Source organism: Mesocricetus auratus, unplaced genomic scaffold (assembly GCF_017639785.1).
Source record: "Mesocricetus auratus isolate SY011 unplaced genomic scaffold, BCM_Maur_2.0 Super-Scaffold_100015, whole genome shotgun sequence".
Classification (NCBI taxonomy): Eukaryota; Metazoa; Chordata; class Mammalia; order Rodentia; family Cricetidae; genus Mesocricetus; species Mesocricetus auratus.
Genome location: NW_024429198.1, coordinates 4,703,818 through 4,730,966, shown reverse-complemented (window position 1 = coordinate 4,730,966; position 27,149 = coordinate 4,703,818). Strand labels below are relative to the sequence as shown.

At 34.8% G+C, this 27,149-nt stretch overlaps 1 protein-coding gene and 1 long non-coding RNA gene across 3 annotated transcripts in view; one reads left to right on the top strand and one right to left on the bottom strand.

Annotated features, from left to right (window-relative positions):
- Nipbl (NIPBL cohesin loading factor) overlaps positions 1-27,149 on the top strand; it is a 154,910-nt gene that overhangs the window by 95,763 nt on the left and 31,998 nt on the right. For both annotated transcript variants that reach the window (XM_005077992.4, XM_013119043.3), the window contains exons 11-30: positions 236-418; positions 4,749-4,946; positions 5,178-5,249; positions 5,334-5,423; positions 6,771-6,874; positions 8,943-9,029; positions 12,474-12,705; positions 13,817-13,968; positions 14,494-14,574; positions 15,062-15,162; positions 17,181-17,319; positions 19,071-19,153; positions 19,677-19,809; positions 20,397-20,540; positions 22,762-22,851; positions 23,770-23,984; positions 24,072-24,174; positions 24,696-24,794; positions 24,886-25,032; positions 25,867-26,001. In XM_005077992.4, the coding sequence (XP_005078049.1) occupies positions 236-418; positions 4,749-4,946; positions 5,178-5,249; positions 5,334-5,423; positions 6,771-6,874; positions 8,943-9,029; positions 12,474-12,705; positions 13,817-13,968; positions 14,494-14,574; positions 15,062-15,162; positions 17,181-17,319; positions 19,071-19,153; positions 19,677-19,809; positions 20,397-20,540; positions 22,762-22,851; positions 23,770-23,984; positions 24,072-24,174; positions 24,696-24,794; positions 24,886-25,032; positions 25,867-26,001 (2,588 nt within the window). The remainder of the gene's footprint in view (positions 1-235; positions 419-4,748; positions 4,947-5,177; positions 5,250-5,333; positions 5,424-6,770; positions 6,875-8,942; positions 9,030-12,473; positions 12,706-13,816; positions 13,969-14,493; positions 14,575-15,061; positions 15,163-17,180; positions 17,320-19,070; positions 19,154-19,676; positions 19,810-20,396; positions 20,541-22,761; positions 22,852-23,769; positions 23,985-24,071; positions 24,175-24,695; positions 24,795-24,885; positions 25,033-25,866; positions 26,002-27,149) is intronic.
- LOC110342419 lies at positions 24,812-26,960 on the bottom strand. The gene is made up of 2 exons (XR_002384483.2): positions 26,847-26,960; positions 24,812-25,014 (listed from the first exon to the last, which is right to left on the bottom strand). It is a non-coding gene; the product is annotated as an uncharacterized LOC110342419 (long non-coding RNA).

Below are 27,149 nucleotides of genomic sequence, written 5' to 3'. Positions count from 1 at the left end.
GTGGTACAGCGTTTGCCCAGCATGTACAAGATACCAATACCTTTTAGGAAAAGTCATTATATGGTTAATTTTGTTATTAAAGTAATAATGTCAATTTTATGTATACACGTGTATAAATTTTTCTTTTAGGGTTAATATTTTGGTTGTAAATGTAAAAAGATTTGTTTTTATAGTGCTAATTTGGTTAAAAATATTATCTTCAGATTTAAATTTCTTTCTTACCTTTCATTAATAGGTAGTATAGATCAATCAGTGTTAAAAGAATTGCCCCCTGAACTCCTGGCAGAAATTGAGTCTACCATGCCACTTTGTGAACGTGTGAAAATGAACAAGCGCAAGCGTAGCACAGTTAATGAAAAGCCAAAATATGCTGAAATCAGTTCAGATGAAGATAATGATAGTGATGAAGCTTTTGAATGTAAGTATCATTTAATTGTTTTTAGGAATTCAAGGCAGATTAATATGTGTCATATAATTTGGGGGTTAACGAGGCACTGTTGCCTTAATTCTTAATAACCTAGTATAGCAAGTTTTTTTCTTTATACTTTAAAATTATATGAAAGTTGAGATCAGTTGGCACCAAGAAAAAATTTAGATGAGCTGTAATTAGTAATAGAAAACACCAAGAATGTGTCTATTTGTATTTAACCTGTACTGGACTCCTAATATATACTAGGCATTGGAAATAAAAATACAAATAAAAATGTGTCCCCTGTCTCACAGTCTCAGTCTGTTGGGGGGAATTTGTAATTAATAATTGTAGTACAATGGTAATAGTAACTGCAGGGTGCTGTGGGAGCACATTGGCATCAATGTCAGTGGGGGTTCGGAGGATGCTTACTGGAAGAGGTGACACTTGAGTTGAGTCTGGAAGGACACGTAGGAGATAGCCAGATAAAGAAATATTTAAAACCATACTATCACTAAATTATGAATGGCTTAGCCACATTGTGGATTATCTGTGTGGTTTGGACCTGGCTTCTCCTTTTTGCCCAGCTGTGTCCTGGAATTCCTCCCTTGTTTCACTGTTTTCCAGAGCTGGCTTCTTCACTACACAGCTACCTCTCTACAACACTGTGATCACCTGTCTTTGCACTAGACTTGCTATACCTCGCCTGTCTTCCTACTGGTCCACTGAAAAAGTTCTTCTCTTTTATCCCTATCTTCCTTCTTCTGGAGCAAGAGAATTGAGCCTAGCCAAGAGGGGTCAGCAACCTTGTTTGACTTAAACGGCATTCAGTGGAAACAGACTATGGGAGATCTTCACTTGTGTGCCAACTGACTTAGTCATAATGACCAAAAGAAGTGGGAAGACCACCAGTGTGTTCTACCTTTTCCACCTAGTGTCTGTAGATTGAGGTGTGACAAGCAAGGGCAGGAAGGACAGATGCATGCTGCCATTTTTAAGTGTATATTGCCGATGGAAGCTCTTCACCTCCTCCAGAGTTTTTAATCAATGTTCATTTACTCATCCTTTTAAAATTGTGAGCTCTTCAGCTAGAGCAGTAGACTATGATACTGAACAAATTTTAACAGTTTTAAAATTGAAATATACAACAGATAATCTGACATATGTGTGATTGTTATAATTTGTATTTCATGAGATGTATTAACAATACAGTATATTAAAATGACTAAAGTTTTTTTTAATTATAATCAAGCATTTTGGTGATATAAGGACATGGTAGCTCTGAAAAAAATAAGAGAAAGGAAGCATGATGACCCAGAAATTCACTCCCTTTATTTGTCTGTCTACTCCTTCTCCTTCCCCCCTATTCTTTCACCATTTCTAAATTCCTTACTTGCAGCTTCATTATAAATTTCACTTCATCTCTAGTTGCTTGATAATGGCTGCCTGCATTGCTAAGTTGGTAAGGATTATGAAATAACCAAATAATAAAAGGAAAGGATAACATAACCAGAAATGTCCTCTAACTGTGAAGTAGAGAGAGTAGAGCCACACATTTGTCATCATTGGAGACACAATCCCTTTCTTCTCCTTGTTGATGAATGATGTTGTCTCATTTTATGGAAGCATAAAGCTTCATTCTAAACCATGGATACCATTGTAGCTGTGCCCAAATATATTGAAAACTAATATTATTGAGAGAACTTAGACTTCAAACTACTGCTAGAAAAAAAGGAAAATTTCTCTAGATTTTTAAAAAGATATTCACATAGTTTACTGTTTTATTTTCTTTATTTCAGTCCACTTATGTATAACACAAGTTCTACTGAAAGATGTTCAATTGGTAATTGACATAAAGAACCGAATTGTCATTTTGCCATAACAATAATTAAATTATACCATGGTACAAAATTTAAAAGTATCACAAGAAGAGTAATTGGAAGAATTATGTTACTTTGAGATAGACTTTGTGAAATTTAAGATTTCTCTGGTTTAATCAAATTAGTGTACTAAAATCTAAAACTTAAGGAAATAGTCTTATCTAAAAAGCAATGATAATAATAATGTCACGGGTGCCTGAAAAAGGTAGAGGTAAGATAGCAGAAGTGAGAGTGAGCTCTTGAATTTGGAAAGGGGCCGTAGGGAACACTAAATTCACACTTTATGTGTATGAGCCTCCAATGCACTCCTCTCCTTCATCTGCTTTTTCTAAAGCGGTAATTAAAACAGAGAAAGGACAAGCTCGCCAATGAATTGCGACCCTGCTAAACTCGTGGGGTTAGGATATTTCACCCTGTTTTAATCCAAATTCCCCAAACTTTAATGAGTGTGACATGAAGATGTTCTGAGGTCTATAAAGAATGATGATGCAGCATACTGTACAATTTCTAATAACCACAAGACTAATCATGCATTTTCTAGTGATAGAATTGGAGGCAAATATAGATTTCTTTGAAATTGTTTAAAATATAGAAAGTGAAGTAGATTGTAGTTTCAGTTTATAAGTATAAGGTCTTATACTTAACATTATAGCATGCTTCTTTCTGAGCAAGTTTGTTAGTTGCCAAATCATTGTTTAGTAGACAATTCAGTAACTGTTCACTTGTTGCAAACATTTAGTATTATATAAACACATTACCCATCTCAGTGAATCTCTCCCACTTTCTGTCTAATAAATGAGACAACTTGTTTAAACAGTGTTCTAGAACATACCCTAATCACAAACATAAGAAAGAGGTCCTGCCTCTCCTCACATTCATTATAGCCAAACAAATCACATCTGATTAGGAAGTACAATATTGAAGATTTTAATTTATTAATTCACATACAGTTTTTCTCAATAACAGCTCTTCTGTGACAAAACTGTCCCCAAAGAAGTCAAGACCAAAATATCCTTTTCCGTCCATACTGGAGTTCAGTACCAGGAAAGAAACCATACCAAAAGTAGGAATAATGATGGCTGCATATAGGTTAAGGTTACCAGGATTTAAACATTCATTGTCCATACATAGTGGTAGTAACACAGATATAATAGTGTATATAAGTCAGATTGATGGCCTTAAATCTAAGCTGCATAATGGGTTCAAGAGATTTGTCTGAATATTTGTGTATTGATCATAGTTAGGAATTCAGGAAAGAAACCAGTCAAAGGAAGAAAAGGCTTTAAAAAAAATCTAACAGACTGAAGAGTTTGTCTTTGTCACCAGCAACTTGTCACTATAGTAACTGGTGTACGGACCAGTGAGATAGTTCATCCATGAAAAGGCACTTGTCACACAAGCTGGCAACCTGCGTTCAACCCCAAAACCCACTTAAAGGTGGGATGGGAGAACCGACTCCAGAACTGCCCTCTGAGCTACAACATACACATAAATACAGACTTGCAAAGTAACAATAAGAATCTTTAAATACCATTGTCATAATCTCAAGGTAGAACACATCAGTCCTACCTGTTTTTAGCTGGTGGTGCCTGCACTGAAGACCAAGTGTAGTGTGTATTTTTTGCTTGCACTGCCCTGTAGCTTTCACTGCAAAACTGTCATTTTTTTCTTATTGAAATGTAATCCTTTCTTAGCACTCAGAATCATTTTCAACTAACTACATCAGTTGCTATGTCAGATGAAATTGTTTGCCACAGAGTCTCCTGTCAGTATTGGTGATTTTAGCAGAATGCATACAAGCTTTGGAAAGATGGGGGGGAAGTTTGAAGGTAACATATATACATGCTTATGTAGCATGCATAAGCTTAGAAATTTGTCAGAGAACTGTTTCAGTGTATTAGTGTTTGCAGTTCTGATATTATACTCTCTGTAGGTTTGTGATGTTAGGTCATCAGTCTCTGGAATTTATTGCTAAGTTGTAAGTATAACTTAGCTGTTGATTGGTGGAATATTTGGTTACGCATATTCTGTAACAGTATCTCAAAATTTGACTATTTTCTCCCCAAACCCTTCTCCCCATAAAAAAATAAATGGTGGTTGTTTTTTTTAACCAAATTCTAAATAAAGGTTGTTTTATAAGTCTTAATTAATCTTGAGTTTTATATATAATTCTTGCTGATGTGCTGAAACCTTTTACTGAAATGTACACTGTATTTTAATTCTCAAAACCTTCCTGTTGATTTATTAGCAAGCTGACTGCATGTAAAAATCTCTAGTTTCAGATTAAATAATGCTAAAAGGCATGGTATCCTCTCTATACCCTAATTTAATCTTCTGGATAGATGATTGGCTCAGAATTTTATAGACCAACAGAATGAAGATGTAGTTCATTGTAAAGTACAAGTTTTGACAGTCTTTTAAAGTGAGGTAAATTATTTGTCATGGGGATCTGCTTCTAGCCTCTAGGAAACGGCATAAAAAAGATGACGATAAAGCTTGGGAATACGAAGAGCGTGACAGAAGAAGCTCTGGGGATCATAGGAGAAGTGGCCACTCACATGAAGGAAGAAGGAGCTCGGGTGGTGGTCGTTACCGAAACCGAAGTCCATCAGATTCTGATATGGAAGATTACTCTCCTCCTCCCAGCCTTAGTGAGGGTAATTCATCAGTTGCAGTGGATTTCTAAACTGATTGCAGTGTTGGGCTCTAACTTTAAAGAACATTTTTATCATGTCCTTAGCTAATTAACAACCTCTAATTTTAATTAAAATAGTTGTTTATATTTACCGTAATTGTCTAAGCATTTAATTAATGTTCAGAAACTAGAAATACAAGTGGTAAATATTTTGTCACTCTTGAATTTCAGTGTTTCTTTTTGTTCATTTTAGTTGCTAGAAAAATGAAGAAAAAGGAAAAACAAAAGAAAAGAAAAGCTTATGAGCCGAAACTAACACCTGAAGGTAACATTTTCATTTAGTTTTATGATCTTCAGCTTTTACTTACCTGCTTAGAATGTGAACATAATTTTTTCTTCTTTCTTGTAGAAATGATGGATTCTTCAACTTTTAAGAGATTTACAGCCTCAATAGAAAATATTTTGGATAATTTAGAAGATATGGATTTTACTGCATTTGGTAAAATCAGTTTACAGGGTTGTTTGTTTGTTTATCTCTTTGTCTATGTCTATTTTTGCAAGATACTCTAGAAAATAGTGATCATCTATCTGTACTGTCAAGAAACTTGAAATCTAGTTTGAGTTCATGTTTTCAAATTAAAACTATTTTAAAACCTAGGCTCCAGATTATCTTAAGTCCTAAGAATATAGCTATCACAAGAGGGTAGAGTAAGGAAATATTTCTGCAAGTAATTCTTGTTGAATATTCCCTAGATAATGAGAAACATGCAGAAATAGGAATCGGTTCATTTATTATAGTGATCAACTATGTAATGATATGAGATGCTAAAAATATAATATCTGAACAAAGAATCCAATATATAAAATGAAGCATCAGCTAAAATATGGTATAGATAATATTAGATAGTTTAATAAGATGTAAAATTTATACCTGTAAATGAAGGTTAAAATTAAAAACACTGATTAGAATATTTTATTGAGCTGGGTGTGGTAGCATACACCTTTAATCCCAGAACTCAGAGGCAGAGGTTAGCCTAGTCTGCAGAGTGAGTTCCAGGACAGGCACCAAAACTACATAGAGAAACCCTGTCTCAAAAAAACAAAAAAAAAGAAAGAGTGAGAGACAACAAACTTATCCATTGCGATTAGAGTGTTTCATGTCTTCAAAAACTTTTTAATTCTATGCTAAGAAAGTATCTTCTATATAACTTAGAATATGAAAATAAGAATTCTCAAATTAAGATATTGTGGGGAAGAATTATTTACCAAAGAAAAAGAGTAATTATAAATATTGAACAAGATAGTGCCAGAACCCAGGGTTAACTGCTACGGAGCTGTTTATTGACCCTTTACCCAAAAGAAGAATTAAATAAAGATAATTCTCCAGAACGTATTCAATAGGAATAACTTAAATGCTGCCTTGAAAGAAGCAGTACTTTTTAGATGAGGAGTAGAAGAACCCTTGAAGGAAAGAATGAGAGTATAAATAGCCTGATCTCACTCTCCTCTCCGACCCTCTAACAGGCCACCCTACTGGCTGAACCCACACAGGGCATTGGACCTTGTTGAGTTAGTTCATCCTGGTCAGCCCCCTGAGACAGAGAACATGATTGACAAGTGTCAACACTGTAAAGACAAGATCACTATTTGTCTGCCCTTTGTAGAACTCTGATGTCACTATTGCTGTCTTTGGTTATGGATTATACGAGGTTTACAGAGCTTTCTTAAACTACTCAGGCTTTTTATATATGTGATCAAAATTTTATTTTTAAAAGCTTATTAGCTTATCATTTTTAGCTATTTCTTTTACATAACTATTTTTGGTTGGTTTGATTTTTTTTTTCAGGTGATGACGATGAAATTCCTCAGGAACTGCTGTTAGGAAAACATCAGCTTAATGAACTTGGGAGTGAATCTGCCAAAATTAAAGCCATGGGTATAATGGACAAGGTATCTCCACAAAGTAAAATGTTCAGATTTTCCTAATACATGGCATGTGCAGTCACTTTAAAGTTTTCAGGCAGATTGCAAAGTTAGTACATATTAAAAAGAAAACTCATGATTATCATCTAAGAGTCTATTGAATTATGTCTTAGGAAAAGCTCTTGGTAAAAGAGGTGTACAGATTATTCTAAACAAAATTATGTATGCATTGACAGAGCATGGGCTCTGACTTTTCTCTTTCTCATATATTTACATTGTTCAGTGTCCTCTGGAGTTGTAAAAGAATATCGTCATTTCTGGTGCTAATAGAATGTGACAGTGTTTGGTTAACTACTGTTGCATTTATAGCCTCATTGCCATAGTCTTGGGTCAGCCCTCTTTCCCAGGAGTCCATGTTAGTAAGGTGTCTCATTCCACTTATGGATAGCAAGTCATTTCTGGTGTGATACTTCAAACAGAACAGCAGCATCAAGAGGTGACCTGCCATTGCATTTGTCATCCTCCATGACCCTCTGCTGCCTAACTAGTATGTAGCTAGAGTTCCCTCCCCTTCTAACCAGTCTCTGAGACTTAGGTTTCCTGGTCTTTGTGGCTTTTACATTAATAAGAGTTAACAAAAGATTAACTTCTCTTTGGAATTGAGTCTTAACACCTTAAGCCTCTTAGTTTTACAATTTCGTAATTTTATGATGGCCTGGAAAATATTTTGAGGGTTGTTTTATTTTGTTTTTAATTTTTAAGTTACATTTATTTATTTGGTTATTTTAAGTGTGGTCAGGGAAAGTCCTTGTATCTGTGGCATGAGTGTTGAGGGCAGAGAGAAGCTTGCAGGAGTTGGTTCTCTCCTTCCACATGTGGGGCCTGGTATTGAACTCAAAGTCAATTATATTTTTTTGCTGTTCAGATATTCCCTACATTGTACGTAATCGATATGCCATGAAATTGACTCTTAAAGCTAGAAATACCAGATCATGAACCAGGGATTTGTCTGTTTACAAATAAATAAATAATTTAAAATTTAGGGGTAGGGGCTGGAGAGATGGGCCCAGTGGTTAAGAGCACTCACTGCTCCTGCGGAGAACTTGTGGTCAGTTCCCAGCACCTACATGGCAGGTGAGCCATCTGTTATCCCAGTTTCTGGGGATCCAATGCCCCCTTTACAAGCAAAACACTGATACACATAAAATAAATGAATCTGAAAGGAAAGAACTAATGAACTTCTAATTTTTATTGATATTTATAGTTAAAGAGATTGATTCATTTTGTATGTAAGACTATTTCAACATACCAGTGCTAATCTTAGTCATTTTAAGTTCAGTAAGTATGTGGAGCTGCTAGTTTTCTTTCAGAAGGCAAATTCACTAACTGTTGGCTAAATATAGGCATTTTTGTCAAAAAAAAAGTCAGCTTTAATGTCCCAAGATAATCTAAAGTAGTATACCAGGGACCAATTTTCCAATCCAGCATCAGTAATCACACTAGACCTAGCTCTAACTACTTGCTTGATCCACTTGGGTTTTTTTTAGCTAGTTTGTGTGCATGTCCTATAATGCTAGAAACCTTAAAGAAACATTGTTCAGTGAGTAAAACCTAAGTAACAAGAAATTCCTAAGTAAAACAACTTAACATTCCTGACTTTTTCCCTCAAAATTTCATGCTTGGTATTCAAAATACTTCGAGGGTTTTTGGTTTTTGGTTTTTTCCTGTGTTGACTTTTTAAAGCCTGCTGGGTAACAACCATGGATGAAATCTTTAATTCTTAGGTGTGTTTCCATGTGCATGTTGAATGTCACTGTGAAATGCTAGAGGGCAAAGCCATCAGAGTCTTGCTTGGATGCATGGTATGAGTTGAACTATGGGCTATGCACTTGCATGTGTGCTCACACTGAGTTCAGTTCTTTCTTTAAGAGAGGTAATTAGCTCTTTTAAGTCAGAGTTAAGTAAAGGGTCTAAAGAGGAAAGTTTATTTTCTACTATTACTTAAAGACTGATAATGTTAGATCTTCCGTGGCCTAAAGAAATAATACTTAGATTGATTTTGAGTGATGATAAAACAATTTATATTTCCTTTTAGCTTTCAACTGACAAAACTGTGAAAGTCCTAAATATATTGGAGAAGAATATTCAGGATGGATCAAAGCTTTCCACTTTGTTAAATCACGTATGTATAAGACCTATGTTACTAATTTTACCCCTGTTATTGTTAAATGTCATGGTTTTCATTATGCTGGTTTGATAAAATACTCTGAGCAAAAGCATCTTAGGGGAGGAAGGGCATACTTCCTCTAATACTTCAGGTCACAGTCCATCATCATGAGTGAAGTCATAATCAGGAGCTTCAGGTGGGAAGCATGGCTCATGTTTAGCTAGCTTTCATATACAACCGAGGACCACCTGCCTAGAGATGGTCCGCCAACGGTCAGCTGGGTCCTCCCCCATCCGTTAATAATCAAGACCAACCCTCCACCAGCCTGTCTATTAACCAATGTGATAAAGACAATTACTCTTTGGGACTTTCTTCTCAGGCGTTTCTAGACTATTTGAAGTTGGTAGTTAAAGCTCTGTAGCACACTAAGAGATGAATTTTTTTTCATGAACAACTTTTACTTACTAAGCAGATTTCAGATTGGAGTTTTCTACCACATATTACTAACTATATTTATTGATATTTCTAATAAAATTTCACTTTTAGTGATATTAACATGAATCGTCAATTAAGTGTTGCCATAGGACTGGGGAGCTGTCTCAGTAAGTAAAGTACCTGCCACACAAGCTTGAAAACCAGAGTGCTGACTCTAGAGCCAGCATAAAAGCCAGGCAAGTATGCTGGCTACCTGTAATTCCCCTCTTGGGGGAGGAAAGTAGCATTTCTAGAAAGCTGGTAAATGAAACTTTCTAGATTTAGGTTTACTTCATATAAATAAAGTGGAGAATGATCAAGGGAGGCATCAACTTGAGGCCTCTACAAACACATGCATACACATACCCCAACATGTATACATACTTGCAAAAAAAAGACTTGCCATGCCATCGGTGGTGGCTCGTGCCTTTAATCCCAGCACTCAGGAGTCAGAGGCAAGCGTTGCAGGCCAGTCTGGTCTTCAAAGCAAATTCCAGAACTTTTACACAGAGAAACCTTGTCTTGGAAGGTTAAAAAAAAAAGACTTGTCATAAAGGGAGAACAATAAAAACAAATGTAAGTTTCTGTAGCTACAGCACTGAATCATCAGTTGGGAGTCTGAAGCAAGAGAATTACAAGTTCCAGGCTGGTGTTGGCTGTGTAAGGACATTCTGCCTTTAAAACGGACCTGATTACAAAAGTAGTGTGTTTATTGTTGGAAATTTCTGAAACACTAAAAAGCAAATTCTTATCTGGCTATAACCACTTATTTACATTGTCTCTTATTTGTGTAAACATGTGCTATATATATAAATGTCTGCCTTTAATACATGCACTGAATTTTATTTCTTGAGAAAATTGTTATAGAATTTACAGAATTTCTAAGTGATCTACATGAAATAAAAATATATAGAGAAAAAGAATGTGGTATTCTCTGGAATATTAAATGTATGTTTTTAGAATGATTTGTTGTTAATGATGATGATGTTTTCAACAAGAAGCTCGTAGAATTCAGGTTGGCCTTCAACTTTCCATTCCTCTGGCTGACCCCTTCTGAATGATGGGATTGCAAGCACGTGCTACCATTGCTCAGTGGATCTATATTTAGTGCCCTCTTTGTAACTAGTTAAGGGGGGAGGGATTTTATTTTGAATTTTTGTTTGACAGAGAACAAGAGAGAGTATGTGTGATTAGTATTGGATATTGAACTAGTACCTGTGTGTAATAGATAAGCAAGAACACAGGCTTAAAGAAAACTAAGGTAGCAATGTATTTATTCCATGGTGAAGTTTACAAGTTCCTTAGGTACTTCACCAAGAGATTTTAATGACTGCCATGTAAGATAAGTTCTAGAATTAGAGTGTAGCTTAGTGGCAGAGAGTATAAATGGCATACATAAAGCTCAGAAGTGATCCTATAATCTGAAGTTTGTATTTCACTTAAAAGAAGAATGTGATAGAAAAATTTACATTCTAGCAGTAAGCCTAAAGCTCTCCATCCTAATTTAAATGTCTACAATAAAAGGAAGACTTATGTCAATTGTTAAATTATCCATTTTAGAAAGTGTTAGGTCATCTCTACTATGATGTTTTTAAGATATCAGTTTTGAATCTTGATATATAACCCATCAGGACTAGAACTTGCCTTAAATACACCATCCTCCTATTTTAACTTACCAAGGACTGGAATTGCAGGCCAGCATTGCCATCCCCAGCTTTTACTTTTTAATATGCAGATGGGAAAGGGAGGTATTGAAGACTGAATCAAGTACACAGTACTACCATAGAGTTATACCACTAACTCTGTGTATAATTATTTTTCAATATGTTTCAAAAACAGTGCTTAAAAAACAAATATTGAGCTGGGCATAGTGACTCATACCTGTAATCCTAGCTAGCACTCATGGGCAACAGTTCAAAGCCAGCCTACACTGCATTGTAAGTTTCAGGTCTGCCAGAGATACATAGTGAAAGCTTGTCTCCAGCTGGAGAGATAGCTCAGTGGTTAAGAGCACTGACTGTTCTTCCAGAGGTCCTGAGTTCAATTCCTGGCAACCACATGGTAGCTCATAACCACCTTGAATGAGATCTGGTACCCTCTGCTGGCCTGCAGGCAGAAGGCTGTATATACAATAAATAAATAAAATATTTAAAAAAAGAAATACAATACAATTTTTAAAAAAAAGATACAAAGAAACAAAAACAGGCCGGGCGGTGGTGACGCACGCCTTTAATCCCAGCACTTGGGAGGCAGAGGCAGGCGGATCTCTGTGAGTTCGAGGCCGGGCTGGACCGATGGCCTCCAAAACAATACTCGTAAAAACCAAAAAAAAAAAAAAAGAAACAAAAACAGATATTAGGAATAATTTATGTCAGTATCATTTTACTACTTTTTAATAAAAGCTTTTCACTGGTTAATTATTTTTTTTTGTTCATGAGTAAAGTTTAACTATTGCGTTTAACCCAAGTCATAAAATTAATTTCTGTTCAGTATAGTTTCAAGTTAAAATCTTAGATCTGGATGCAACACACAAAAGATAAAGGTGACAATAACTTTGTCATTGGAGTATCATCTAGTAGTGAGATAGGAAGAAAGGTAGATTGTATTTGAAAATGCTGAAACAACATCAAAAAAGAATACCAAAAAAAAAACTTTCCTAAATCGGGCATAGTGATCCATGCATGTAATCCCAGCGCTCAGGAGACAGAGGTGGATGGCCTGCTGCAAGTTCAGGGCCGCCTGGAAAACTCTAGGCTCGCTTAGGCTTAGTGAGATCTTACCTCAAAAATGTTATTTTAATGTTGGCCAAAGTGATATCATTATTTGTAGTTTATTCCAGATATTCTTTTAGAATAGTCTAAAAAAGTTCTACATACTATTTCAGATTGTTCCTCCCACCGTTGAAAAATCATATATCTTTGTTTTTTAATATTATGAACTATAGGTATTTTATTCCCACTTTATTAACAATGATCTGTTTTATAGAATAATGATACTGAAGAAGAAGAAAGATTGTGGAGAGATCTTATTATGGAGAGAGTTACAAAATCAGCAGATGCCTGTCTTACAACTATCAACATTATGACATCTCCTAACATGCCAAAAGCTGTATACATTGAAGATGTGATTGAAAGAGTTATACAGTACACTAAATTTCACTTACAGAATACACTCTATCCCCAGTATGACCCTGTTTACAGATTAGATCCACATGGAGGTCAGTTTGCCCTTTTATACTGATAGATTGGATTTTGGTGGGGCGGGGGTTGTTGTTTTTGTTTTTTACACATTACCAAACTATCCATTGCCAGTGCTAAGTGAGTCAGAATACAATGATTTTACTTGTCCCCCAAATCAATGGATTATGTACATTATAGTAAATATTGACTTTGATTTTTATATTTGACTAGAATATAAAACCATTAATAACTGATACATTACTTTAGCATTTATAGGTTGAACACTCATTATTCTGAAAATCCAAAGTGCTTTGCAACCTAAAAACTCTTTGAGGGGCTATAGAAATGTCTCAGCAGTTAAGAGTGCTTTGCTGGTTCCCAGTACCCATACTTGGGAACTCACTATAACTTCAGCTCAATGGGTCCAGCACCCTCTTCTGGCCTCCTTGGGCTCCCTCACACATAGCATATACACATATGCACATAAGTTAAATGTAAATCTTTAAAACCTTTTTAAGGATTAGCATGAAACAGGAAAAGCTTTGTATTTGGGGGTATACATGATTTTTAGATTAGGGACATTCAAGTGGCAAAATCTATGCAAGTATCCCAAAATCTGAAAAACTTTTAATAGGAGATACTCAACGAGTATTTATTTATAATTGGAGTAATTTTTTTATGTTAGAAAAAAATCCCAGATAATAATAGTTTTGGCTTCCTTTTAATTTAGCTCAAAATAATACTTGCCTGCAAAATGAGTTGACTTAAGATATATACTAATCTGCATTATGTGATCAGTAGTTAAATGTACATACAGTCCATTTGATTACTTATTGTGTACTAATCCCAAGTAATTTGAAGGAGAAATACAATCTTACTTTCCTGTTTGAATGAGGGAGAAGAAAGAAAATTCAGTATAGTAGCCACTGTAGTATACCATGCATTATTTGTTACAAGAATGTTCCAGTACAGTACCACTTAGGAATAATTTCCTCTGTTAGTTAGCACTCCTCTTTAATTGCTGCACTGTATTTTTATGTAGCACCCTGAATGTTTGTGTTCACTTAATTTAGAAGATAGCACTAGTAACCTCCATGGAAGAATGTTAAAAGTTAATATTCTTTTTATCTTGAATCTCTTTTATTTTAGGAGGGTTATTGAGTTCAAAGGCCAAGCGGGCTAAGTGTTCTACTCATAAGCAGAGAGTGATAGTGATGCTTTATAACAAAGTGTGTGACATTGTCAGCAGTTTATCAGAATTGCTAGAGATACAGCTTCTTACAGACACGACGATCCTTCAGGTAAGTGTTTTTGAAGCATTTTGTGCATTTCTAGGCACAACAAAAATCTTACTCAATCTACTACAATCTAGTATAATCTTCACTTAGTAGTAATACCTACACAGTGTTCAACTTACCCACTCTGAGTATTTTATGTGTAAATTGAAGAAATGGATATTCAGCAGCATTTTATAGGAAGTACCTGAGCTAAAGAGGGAAGAATGCTATATAAATTCCAAACTCTAATTTATATGAAAAATGAGTTAATTTTTGAGAAGTTGAGATATTTTCATTCATGAAAACAAAATGGCTTTTGTTTCTTTAATTCCAGTGGTGTTCAATCTAAAATGTAGAAACTAGAGAAATGGCAGCTATGAAGCAAATTATTTGATAGGAGAGACTGAGGAAACTATAAAAGGAAATGTATGCTAATTAGGTCACAGAAAGGAATGGGTGTTTCGAAGTATGATTGTTAGAATATAGTAAGCTACAATGTTACTGAAGTCAGCTAAAGACATACTAAATAATTAATCTTGAATTTTTCAGGTTTCATCAATGGGAATAACACCATTTTTTGTAGAAAATGTCAGTGAACTACAATTGTGTGCCATTAAGTTAGTCACTGCAGTAAGTAATCAGTTTGTAATTTCAATTACCCACAAATAAGATTTTCATCACTTGGTCCAAATGACCTTTTTTCTCTGTTTTCCATTAGATTTACTTCACAATAAGGATTATTTCAGTCCTATTAGATTTAATTTAATTGAGGATTTAATTTCATTGATTATGTTTTTCTTGAATTTAGAAATCTTACTTTTTAATATTATGATAAAAACCAAAATGATTTAAAATCTTAAATCTCTTACTTATCTACCCAAAATAATATCTCCCCCTAATAAAACTTTATACTGCCTCACTTTGGTAATTAATAACAAAATTTGAATACATTTCTTTAGATCATTACTATTTAACGTGTTGAAAACGTTTTCACTCTGAATAGTGTATACTCTAGTTTCTCTTCAGATAATACATTGTCCTTACTTCATGATAATATTTCTAATTTGTTTTCTGCCATATAATAAGTATAATTTGTAATTTTACAATTATTAAACAGGTGTTCTCAAGATATGAAAAGCATAGGCAATTAATATTGGAAGAAATTTTTACTTCACTTGCAAGATTACCAACTAGCAAGAGAAGTTTAAGGAATTTCAGGTAACTATAGTAGAATTTAACTACAATGGAGAACCTTATTGTGTTTAATTGTCACATATTTTCTCTTACTACCATTTCTGTTTGGTTTATTTCTTTAATGGTCATATGAAAGAAGTACTTCAATAAGAACTATATAGATAGCTTAGATATGTGAAACAACATAGAATGTTTGGGGGACTTAAAGAAATTCATTGGTCGTGAAGTACAAAGATCTGTGGCAGTTTGAACACTATTAACATTTGGACCTTCATGTCCAGGGCTGTCCTGTGCTGAGGAGCATTCCTAACCCAATAGAAATCTCTGCTTTTGTTTGCAAGAACTAAAACTATTTCTAAGCACTAGAGGTCAAAATGGGTTACATGAAAAGGATGTGGTTCAAAAGACTTGAGATAGTTTTAAAACTGTTTTATGAACTATAATAACAAAGTTAGTCTTTTAGATGGTGTTAAACTCTTCAACAATATTTTAGAAAGCTGAAAGATGGCTTTAAGAACAATAGAGAAGGGCTGGAGTGATGGCTCAGCATTTAATAGGATTGGTTACTCTTCCAGAGAAGGATTCCACATTTGATTCCCAACACCCACATAGCAGCTCACAACCACCTGTAACTGGAGCCTGAGGTTATCCAACACTCTCATCTGACCTCTGCAGGCACCAGCCATGCACATGGTACACTGATATACATGCACATAAGACACCAACATATATAAGAAGAAAGCCTCCAGGCTGCATGCATGTAATACACAGATGTATATTCAGGCAAAACATCAATACCAATACACGTAAAAATACTATTTAAAAATAGTAACAGAATAGACAGAGATTAAGTAATATTTAATCACTAAGAACATTTATAAATTCACTGCTGTAATCACTTTTCTACCTATTGTCATAGGTAATCATCATCAATTATATTATTCCTGGTGGTTAAATGCATTGGCTTGGTATATAGGATTATTTTGGGGTTGATTCTGCAATAATTATTTTCGTCTTTATATAATTTGAATTAAGTGTGCAATGATAAACTTCTGTTCAACTGATGATAAGTGATCAACATACAAATTAATTCTTATACTTCTACAGTATCTGTAGAAGCAAGCATTTGGAAATTGGTCCTATAATCATACTCTAGTACAGATAATTAAGAGTTGAAAACTGACAAGATGCCTCAGTGGATACAGGCTCTTAGAATCAAGCATTGATGATCTGAGTTCAAACACTGAAACCCCACATGTTGAAAGGGGAGAACTGATTCCTTGAAAGTGGTCCTCTGAATGTCATGTCTATAATAGCAAATGCACACATACATGAATAGTAAAATCTGAGTAAATAAGTAAAATTTATTTAAGTTGACTAGAGCAATGTGATAGTGCATGCCTATATTCCCAGCACCTGAGAAGCAAAGCTAGAAGGACCATTGCAAATTGAAGGCTAGTAAGTTCTATATAGCAAGTTCTCAATCAGCTTGTATAATAAACTGAGGCACTTATATCACACACAGACACACACACATCCATGTAGGTGATTTTAATTCCCATTACCTACCCTGTTCAGCAGGTGTGGACCAGAATACATGGGCATTTGGAAAACCTCAGACTTTTATTATTCTAATTTACTCAATAATTCCTAATTTTAATTTTTTATCTGTAATGCATAAAATAATAAATTTTATATTAAATACTGTTTTTCTTCCCATGAGTAGGCATTATTTGATTTTTTAATTGATTTAAAAATTATGCTTACACCGTCATAGAGCATTAACAGGTGGTTAAAGAAACCGTAACTCTCCAGGCGTCGGTGGCACATGCCTTAAATCCCAGCACTTGGGAGGCAGAGGCAGGCGGGTCTCTGTGAGTTGGAGGACAGCCTGGTCTACAGAGTGAGTTCCAGGACAGCCTCCAAAACAATACAGAGAAACCCTGTCTCAAAAAAAGGGAAACCATAACTCTCAGGTGGTAATGAAACATAACGTGACTATTTTCATCTCTGTAATTTAAATTGTTTCTTCTTCATTATAGGTTAAATAGTAGTGATGTGGATGGAGAGCCAATGTATATCCAGATGGTTACAGCACTAGTTTTACAACTTATTCAGTGTGTGGTTCACTTACCCTCATCAGAAAAGGACCCTAATTCAGAAGAAGACTCAAACAAAAAGGTAAGGAACTATTTAAAGGTTTTATAACTTTGTACTTTAATTATTGGAAATGCCTATATTTTCTGTAATTCATCTAAAATGGACATTCTTATCAAGGGGTTCTTGACTGGGGTTTGGTTTCATGTAGAGCATTACACAGAACTCAGGCAATGAGTTCTGGTTCCAGCTATTATCTGGGCATCATGAAGCACATAAATCAACAACACCCAACAGGCTCGTTATACCAGCTTGTAAAACTCAATCAAGAAGTGAACGTCGCTGGCGGTGGTGGCGCACGCCTTTAATCCCAGCACTCGGGAGGCAGAGGCAGGCGATCTCTGTGAGTTCCAGGCCAGGCTGGACAGACAGCCTCCAAAACAATACCGAGAAACCCTGTCTCGTAAAAACCAAAAAAAAAAAAAAAAAAAAAAAAAAAAGGAAGTAAATGTCAGGGAAAGTATTCGAGTTAGCTGCATATTATGTGTGCGTGTAATTAGTATGGAATTGACATGGAAAATGACTTCATGTTCTCTGATGAGTAACAACCAACTAAGGTTGCTTGGTTTTATACAGTCTATTGCAACTTACTTTTAGATTTTACTGGAGCATTTGTTTGTCTTGTTTTGTTTTGTTTTTGAGGTAAGTTTCACAATGTAGCTCAGCTGTCCTAGAATTCACTCTATAGACCAGGCTGACGTCAAAATCATGGAGATCTTTACCTCCCACATGCTAAGATTAAAGCTGTGCATCACAATGCACACTTGTAGATTACTTTCACTTCAAATACAATTGCAAAGAAACAGAGAGAAAGAGAGAGAGAGAGAGAGTTTTCCATACCAAATTAACAAATAAATGCAGTCCAAAATACTGAGGTCTTCTGTTTCCTCCTCTCTAAATTAGAATTATTCTAACCTTCCTATTGTGATCATTGATGACCATTAAAGTATGTTTATTTTTTTCTGTTTTATCTATAGATTTGAATATGGTCATTTTGTTTTATAATTTACACATAAATTATAGTGATATATATATGGCTAATTTTTTCACTCAACATTTTTTGTCAGATTTTTTTTGCCTTGAGTTGGCATACAACAATTCCATCATAAAGTTAAGAGTCTCTTTATGAGGTACTTAGATGCAAAATTGTTAGAGGAGACATGCATTTACTTTACTGGAGGCTGTCCATGTGTTCATTTAAGTGATAGTTCCACTTGAATTCCTGAATTCTGTTTTTACTGATTCTAGTTACTGTAAAATACTGCCATGCTCATTTTGTATTTTTCTGATTAATATTAATGATTTAACCCCTTCTATATTTATCAGTGAGTTTCTAAAGAACCTGATTTTTGATGTCCCTTTTTATCTTTATCTTTTAATTTCTACTGAAAGTTTCAAATTTTTGTTTATATTATAGTGGTTCCATAAATTTTGAAGTTAGAATATTTGCCAGTACCCCCAGCTAACAGATATTCTGAAAAATAGTTTTTGTACCTTGACTCCATTTCTTCTCGTTCTGATATGGATCGGGATAAACAACTACTGATTACTTCTTAATTATATTTCTGATCACTTTAATAAGATTAAATGAACCCTACCACTCTTTCTAAGTCTTTAATGTTTTAAAAATGTGTTTAGTATGCCAACTGGCCTATCCCATTTTGTAAAAAAGAATAGCTTAAATACTTAATTTGTAATTAGTATTCAATATTAGCATGTAATAGGAGAAACTTATTGTTTCTTCTATCTTTATAAAGTTGTTTTTCTTACTCTAGGTTGACCAGGATGTTGTCATTACTAACTCTTATGAAACAGCTATGAGAACAGCCCAAAATTTTCTTTCCATCTTCCTTAAAAAGTGAGTAAGATCAACCATGTGGTTTTTATTTCTTAGTGTGGAGAAGTCTATATAGAAAGAAATTGATCAAGTTTCCTGCCATAACCTGAGCCTCTAATATACTTGATCTTTAAAAATCTAAAAATGTGAATTTGCTTCTGATAGACACCTAAAATGTTAGTACTGGGTTGTTGGATTTCTAGAATTTTTCTTTACAAATTTTTGAGGCATTCTGCTTGTAAAGCAGAGTTTATGGAAAGAGGGCAGTCAAATTTCATGAGTATTTAATAACTCTAGAAAAAATTTATTTCTTAAGTGTTGTTGCAATTTTCAGAGAATAATAATAATATAGGTTAATATACTTTACACTTGATGGAAATGCAAGTTAAGAAGTATATTTTTAGACCTCATTTTATTTAATGTACTCTCACATAATTTGTTACTAAATGCAGGGGTGGAGGAATCTGTACTTAACAAAATTGCAAACATTATGTAAATTAACACCTTTTTGGGTTTTTTTGGTTTTTTTCGTTTTTTTGACTAGATGTGGTAGTAAACAAGGTGAAGAAGATTACAGACCACTTTTTGAAAATTTTGTTCAAGACCTTCTTTCAACAGTCAATAAGCCTGAGTGGCCAGCTGCTGAACTACTCCTTAGTTTGTTAGGGAGACTGTTGGTAAGAGTATAGCATTTAAAGATTATTAATTACTAGAAGACAACATAATGAGGATGTACTCTGATTCACAGATGATGAATTCTTTAAAAATGTGTAAGGAAACATGAACATTGCATCTATTCTTGCATGTATATAACTGTACATTATATCGTCAATACCTGTAGAAAACAAAATTGTAAATTTAGCACTTTTACTTTTTTGAGATGGCTTGGAGGTGGGGCTTCTATTTGTTACATTGTTGGTTTAAAACATGTCAACAATGAGTCCTGAGTTATTACAGTTAACCATTTGAAAGCATGAAACTGATGTGAACATTTTGTCATTTTTTTAAGATAATTTCTAAAATCATATGGTACTTTTTAAGTCCTCGTAGTACAGTATAAAAATGGAAAGAAATACAATGATTTCTCTTTTCATTTTAAAGTATATTTGGAGTTATAAAATTTAAGATGTTACAGAACTTTTGTAACCTTTTTATGAACTGAAAAAAGTAATATTGCTATTCTTAAGCTATATTGATTTGTAGATAACAGTATTTTACTCTTTAAGAAATTCTTACTTAGTAATATCCCATCTTTGATGTTTAGGTGCATCAATTTAGTAATAAGTCAACAGAAATGGCTTTAAGAGTGGCATCTCTTGATTACCTTGGAACTGTTGCTGCACGACTGAGAAAAGATGCTGTTACCAGCAAGATGGATCAAGGGTCTATAGAACGAATTTTAAAACAGGTATCAAAATAAAGAACTTTAATTAATATACAAGTAGTTGCTTACTTGGTTGCTTTTGGTGTGGTGGGGGGAAGAAACAGGGTCTAATGTTTTCCAGGTTGGTTTCAAACTTTCTGTGTAATCTATAGTTGAGGATGACCTTGAAGTCGTGATCCTCCCAAGTGCTGGAGGTGTCACTAGGCCAGGTGTATGGAGTGCTAGGGACTGAACCCAAGACTTTGTACATTCTAGGCAAACATTCTACCACCTGAACTATATCATCCAGCCCTACGTGTTCTTACCTTATATCGTAGGAGTAGATGTTGCTGGTGGTTTTCTTCTCCCGCCTAAGTCCTGCCTCCCCAAATAAACACACAAACACTATATTAATTTTTAAATTGTTGGCTGATGGCTAGAGCTTCTTATTGGCTAGCTCTGTCTTAATTATTAATCCATTTCTAATAATCTATGTATTTCCACATGGTCTTATCTTACCAGAGAATGCTTCTTGTGTCCTTTCTTTCCGGTCCTTACTTGGCGAAAGTTTCGAGGACTCTCCCTGCCTACCTTTCCCAGAATTCTCCTCTCCTAGCCCAGCATATACTTCCTGCCTGGCCAATAAGTGTTTTATTCATCAACCAATAAGAGAAGCATATATACAGAAGAACATCCTCCATCAAGTAGATTTTGTAGAGTTAAGGAAAATTTGTTAGTTGGCCCTGGACTCTCACTTTAGTCCAGGCTAGCCTTGAATTCATAATGTCCTCAGAAACTCATCCTAAAGGTAAAATTTAGGTCCTTCTCTGAATTGACTGAATCCAGAGCCCTAGGAATAGAGTAGTCAGTGGTTTAACAAGCCCATCAGAAGATTGTAATTAGTGCTAAATTTTGAGTGCTATTTTATGGTATTTATTTGCACAAATGAGAATTGGCACATAAATATTTGTTATACAGTATCACAAGCAAAAACTTACAATTACTATATTACTAGTGAATATAATAGTATAATCTTTTGCCCTTTTTTTGAAGATTTATTTCATTCATTTGTGTGTGAGAGAGAGAGGGAGTGTGTGTGTGTATATACATGTGTATGTAGGTGCCCATGGAAACCAGAGGATACATTGGGTCCTTTGGAGCTGGAGTCAGACATTTGTGAGCCACTGAATATGGGTGCTAGGATCTGAACTCCAGTCCTCTGATAGAGCAGTAAGCCCTTTTAACCACTGTGCCATCTCTCCAATAGATTGTCCTTATATGACAGCTGAGATACCTTTTTGAGCTAGCTTTGTGTCTTTTTTGACATGTAAACTGTATTTTTTGGTTGGGAGTGGGGAGGGAAGTAGGTATATGCTTATGTTGTGTTTTTAGTGTATGTACTTGCTAATGTGTGTGCAGAGGTCAGTTCAGGTATCTTTTTTTTTTCAATCACTCTTTATTATCATTTATCAGTTAAAAGGCTAGGATTCTTTGAAGGACACTGAAAGTAAAAGGTGTCTGTAAATTACCTATTACATCATGAAATAAATCTTCAAAGAATAATGGGAACAGTGCTGAGGAGATAGCTCAGTGGCAGAGTGAATGCAAGCTTAGGGACTGAATTCAGATTCTCAGAATCCATGATAAGCAAACTCAGCTAAATTCCCAGAGCCTACAAATTCACTCATTTTCTACACCTCAAGTATTATCTCCACAGTAACTATAAAGCTTCCTGAAATGTTTAATGCATATTATTACCTCTGATAACTTTTATTTACTGGATTAAAACTTGGGCATACATTCATAAATATAAAATACACAGTGAGTTCATGACAATGCTGGAATACATGAGTCCTGTCTCAAAAAAACTATTGATTGTCTCCTTTTTTTCAAATGTAAATTCAGTACAGGGTTGGGTAGGATATCTTTGTGATGATACTTACACCAGCCATTTCTGAGCTGTTCAAGCTGTCAGTATGTTTTTGAGAAACTGTAGCTTTTGTTTCTGTATAATGACCATCCTTGTTTTCCTTCTTACTGGTTTTCCCCGCCCCAGTTAGGTTTCCATCTACATCTACACAATTTATTAACACACACCAGTACTCTAGTGATTACATATCTGTGATCCCATCATTTGGGAAGCCGGGGCAGAGCTTCACAGATTTGAAACCAGCCTTAGTACAACACAGTGTGAGAAGTGGGTGGGAGGACCAGTAACAAACAATTAAGCCACCAATATTTTGTGATTGTTTATATTTTGGTTTAGGTTTCTGGAGGAGAAGATGAAATCCAACAATTGCAAAAGGCATTGCTTGACTATTTGGATGAGAACACTGAGACTGACCCTTCACTGGTGGTGAGATTCATTTTGCCTTTTAAATTGTCTTCTAAAAGTAAGTGTAGGAGTTAGAGGGAAAGAAAATGAGAGAAATATTTGGAAATCTTTGTATTAGATTATCTTTAAATCTAAACTAATTCTTAAAATGAGTATAGACCACCTGATGCTAAAGATGATCTGTTAGCACACAAAGTTATCAAATTCATATATATATATATATATATATATATATGTATACATGCAGTTCTTTGAAAATGTACATTAAGTAACAAGTCCAGAATATAGCAGACTGTGAATACAATTTGTACACTTTATAGGCCTGGCATAAGTTCATAAATAACACTGTGCACATAATGGGATGTTTTAAATTTATTTTTTAGCTGGTGAAATAAGAATTACACTAAACCGGGCGGTGGTGGCGCACGCCTTTAATCCCAGCACTCGGGAGGCAGAGGCAGGCAGATCTCTCTGAGTTTGAGGCCAGGCTGGACCGACAGCCTCCAAAACAATACAGAGAAACCCTGTCTCGTAAAATCAAAACAAAAAAAATTACACTTATCTTTGTATTATTTTAGCTACCTAGTACAGATTTTTCACTCTTCTGTCATAGAACGGATATACAGAAGTGCTTCGGTGCTGATTGTCGCAGTGTATTTAACATGTATTTCTTGCATAGATAAGAATTAAAAACAGATGGCAGTCTTTTACCTCAGCCACATTTATTCTAAACTTTTCTAAGTGATCTTACCATCAAATCTTACTGAGCCACATGAAATGTCCTACTTTACGTACTGTGTTTAATATAGTCATTTTTATTAAGTAAGCTTTTAAATTTATAGCTAAATGTAAAAAGGAAATTCTTTAATCTAGGATATTTCAGAAATGTATCTGTCTTTACTAATTGCATCAGCTCAAATCAATCTAATGTCTTTCCAGTTTTCTCGTAAATTCTATATAGCCCAATGGTTCCGTGACACAACTTTGGAAACAGAAAAAGCAATGAAATCACAAAAAGATGAAGAATCATCTGATGGAGCACATCATGCAAAAGAAATTGAGACAACGGGTCAGATAATGCATCGAGCTGAAAACCGGAAAAAGTTCCTTAGAAGCATTATCAAAACCACACCGTCCCAGTTCAGCACATTGAAGTAAGATGCAGAGGAGGTGTGTTAGATATATGTCTCATAGATTCCATTTACAAAGGCCATATAAAACTGCGATGCTCTCTGTTGTAGGATGAACTCGGACACTGTGGACTATGATGATGCGTGCTTGATTGTTCGATACTTGGCCTCTATGAGGCCGTTTGCCCAGAGCTTTGATATTTATTTGACACAGGTAAATTGACTGACTGTGATTGATTTTTTTTTTTTCCTGGTTACTTTTAGAGATAGTAGACAGTATGTGTTCATTGTTGGGGGTAGTTTTAAAGGATTGTGAAAGCTGTTCACATGCCTTTAGCTATGCTTACCCTCTACATACTGATTCTCGTTGTGTTTACATGTTATTATAAAAATAAATTGTTCAGTTATCAGGTCATGTCAAATAATAGTCTTTGATAAAAATCACACATAAGGTTTTAGTGGAGCTTGACATTCTTAAATATATATATATACATACAGCAGTATGTTTGAGAATTCTGAGGTAAAGGAAAGACCTAAAATATAGAATACTTTTCCATGTGTATTAGTCGCTGTTAAGATTTTGGACCAGTAACATGAGGTATATAGTTTTACTCACACGTAAAAAAACAAAAGGCATTAAGTAATAGATTGTGTTCTCTTATATATATTCATGCTGTATTTCGTTAAGTTTTATGTATTTTAAATGTTTTGAGAATGTTCATGTTTGCCTGGCAGATACTACGAGTTCTTGGTGAAAATGCAATTGCTGTTCGAACAAAAGCCATGAAGTGTTTATCTGAGGTTGTTGCTGTAGACCCCAGTATTCTAGCAAGGGTAAGAGCAAAAATAACATTTCTTCTTTATTTTTTCAAATTTGAAGATTATCTTTGCTACTACAAGTAACATTTCTCTCGCTCTTTCTTAGCTTGACATGCAGCGAGGAGTTCATGGACGATTAATGGATAACTCCACTAGCGTTCGAGAGGCAGCCGTGGAATTACTAGGTCGATTTGTCCTTTGCCGACCTCAGCTTGCTGAGCAGTATTATGATATGCTGATTGAAAGAATATTGGTATTTGCTTTAGTTTTATAGTAATTCATGGATATAATTTGCCTTAAACATCACACCTTGTTTTAAGTTAATCTAAAAACGCATAAATGACAATTACAATTTTATATTGCCTAATCTGAACTATAGCGCCATTCTAAAGAAGGTAATGCTTTCAAGCAGCAAACTACTCAATATTATGCCAATTGCTGATGAAAATAGCCATTTTTTAAATGACTATTATACCAGTTTTTAGTATAGTGATTATGTATGGTAGTTAACTGCTTTTGGAGAGTACTCTAAATAATTATATTGCCATTGCAGAGTGAGTGTGTGTGTCTGTCTGAGAATTACTTCCATGGCAGGCACACCACCCACTATAAGCATATTGATTTCTTGCAGAACTACACGTGGCTGCATTAGCACACAAAAATTTTGTTTTACTTCAATGAAAATTATTTATTACCACTATGGTAGTACAAGAGTATTAAGTGCTTCAAGTTTTACTTGATTTAGCTTAAGCATTTTGTTGTCTATATCATAGATAGCATTTGCGTATATTGTTGAAGTACCAGGCACTATTCTAAAAGTTTATCATCTCATTCAGTTCTGGTGAATTTATCCTCTGGGCTTGAGTATACTAAGTGTGTATCCTTCCATGTTACATCATATTATGAAAGTTAAGACAGTAAACTAAATGTCATGTTTATAACATATGAAGAGTAAATATGTGCAACATAATTTTCATTTAACAAATAGAGATTATAATGCTTACAAAAAAATCTTATTTTTGTCAAATTTCACACACCTAAATTATCTGGATTTTCCTAACATTTGAAAATACATTTTTGTTCTTAGGATACTGGTATCAGTGTCAGGAAAAGGGTAATAAAGATTTTAAGAGACATCTGTATTGAACAACCAACATTTCCAAAAATTACAGAAATGTGTGTAAAAATGATTCGTAGAGTCAATGATGAAGAGGGCATTAAGGTAAGATGAAAATTTGATCATGTGAAATTTTTTATTAATTTTTAAAATAATTTAGGTACTTATTGAATCTAATTTCTTGTTTTGTTTCTAGAGTTTGTAGTAATAAAAGATGATCTTTCCCAATCTATTCAACCATTAGCAATATTTGTGTATTTAACTATAGAAACTATTCTATCCAAAGAAATTACCAGATTGAAATGATCTTGATTTTTTAAAATAGTATATTGATTTTTTTTCATTTACAGACTTGCCTGCAGCCTATAGGGTGTTATCTTAATTGAGGTTCCCTCCTCTCAGAGGTCTTTAGCTGGTATCTAGCTGACAAAACTATAAAGCTACAACCTTTCCTTTCTTGTTCATCCTCAAGATCACAAATTCAAATAAACATCACAATATGAAACATTTTACATACTTAAATGGTCCCCACAGTCTTACCAGGTGGTGCACACCTTTAATCCCAACACTTAAGAGGCAGAGGCAGGCGGATCTCTGAGTTCGAGGCCAGCCTGGTCTACAGAGCAAGCTCCAGGACAGGCTCCAAAGCTACAGAGAAACCCTGTCTCAGGAAAAAAAAAGTTCGACACAGTGTTACAAATTCCAACACTTTAAAAATTCAGTCTCTTTGATGGGAGAGACTTAGTAGACCTCTTGGGGGTGGGCTTACAGTCTCCGAGGAGCAGCAGATGGAAGGGGGTGGAGGGAGACTGGGATTGGAATATAAAAAATAAATTAATATAAAATAAAAAAGTTTAAAAATTCAATCTCAAAAAAGAAAAGGAAACGAAACTCTTAAAATAGAAAGTCTCAAGCATGGACTTCTATAAAGTCAAAATTAAGTTGAATACCTTTGTATTTCAAGAGAGAAAACCAAGGCACAGTGCCAATCAGATAAATTCGGAACCAGACTCCAACAGTGTAAATCACTTAATGTCCAATATCAGGGTCACTTCTCAGGCTCCACACTGCAACACACACAACTTGTCTTCTAGACTCAGGCTGGGTTCACTCCAGGGCTGCTCCTGTTCTTGGCAGTCATCCCATGGTGCTGGCGTCTACAAAATGATGGGTCTTTTACTGCTTCTGGGCTACACTTTCACTAATGGCCTCTCATAGGCCCTCTTCACAATGCCAGGCTTCAACTTTTCTCC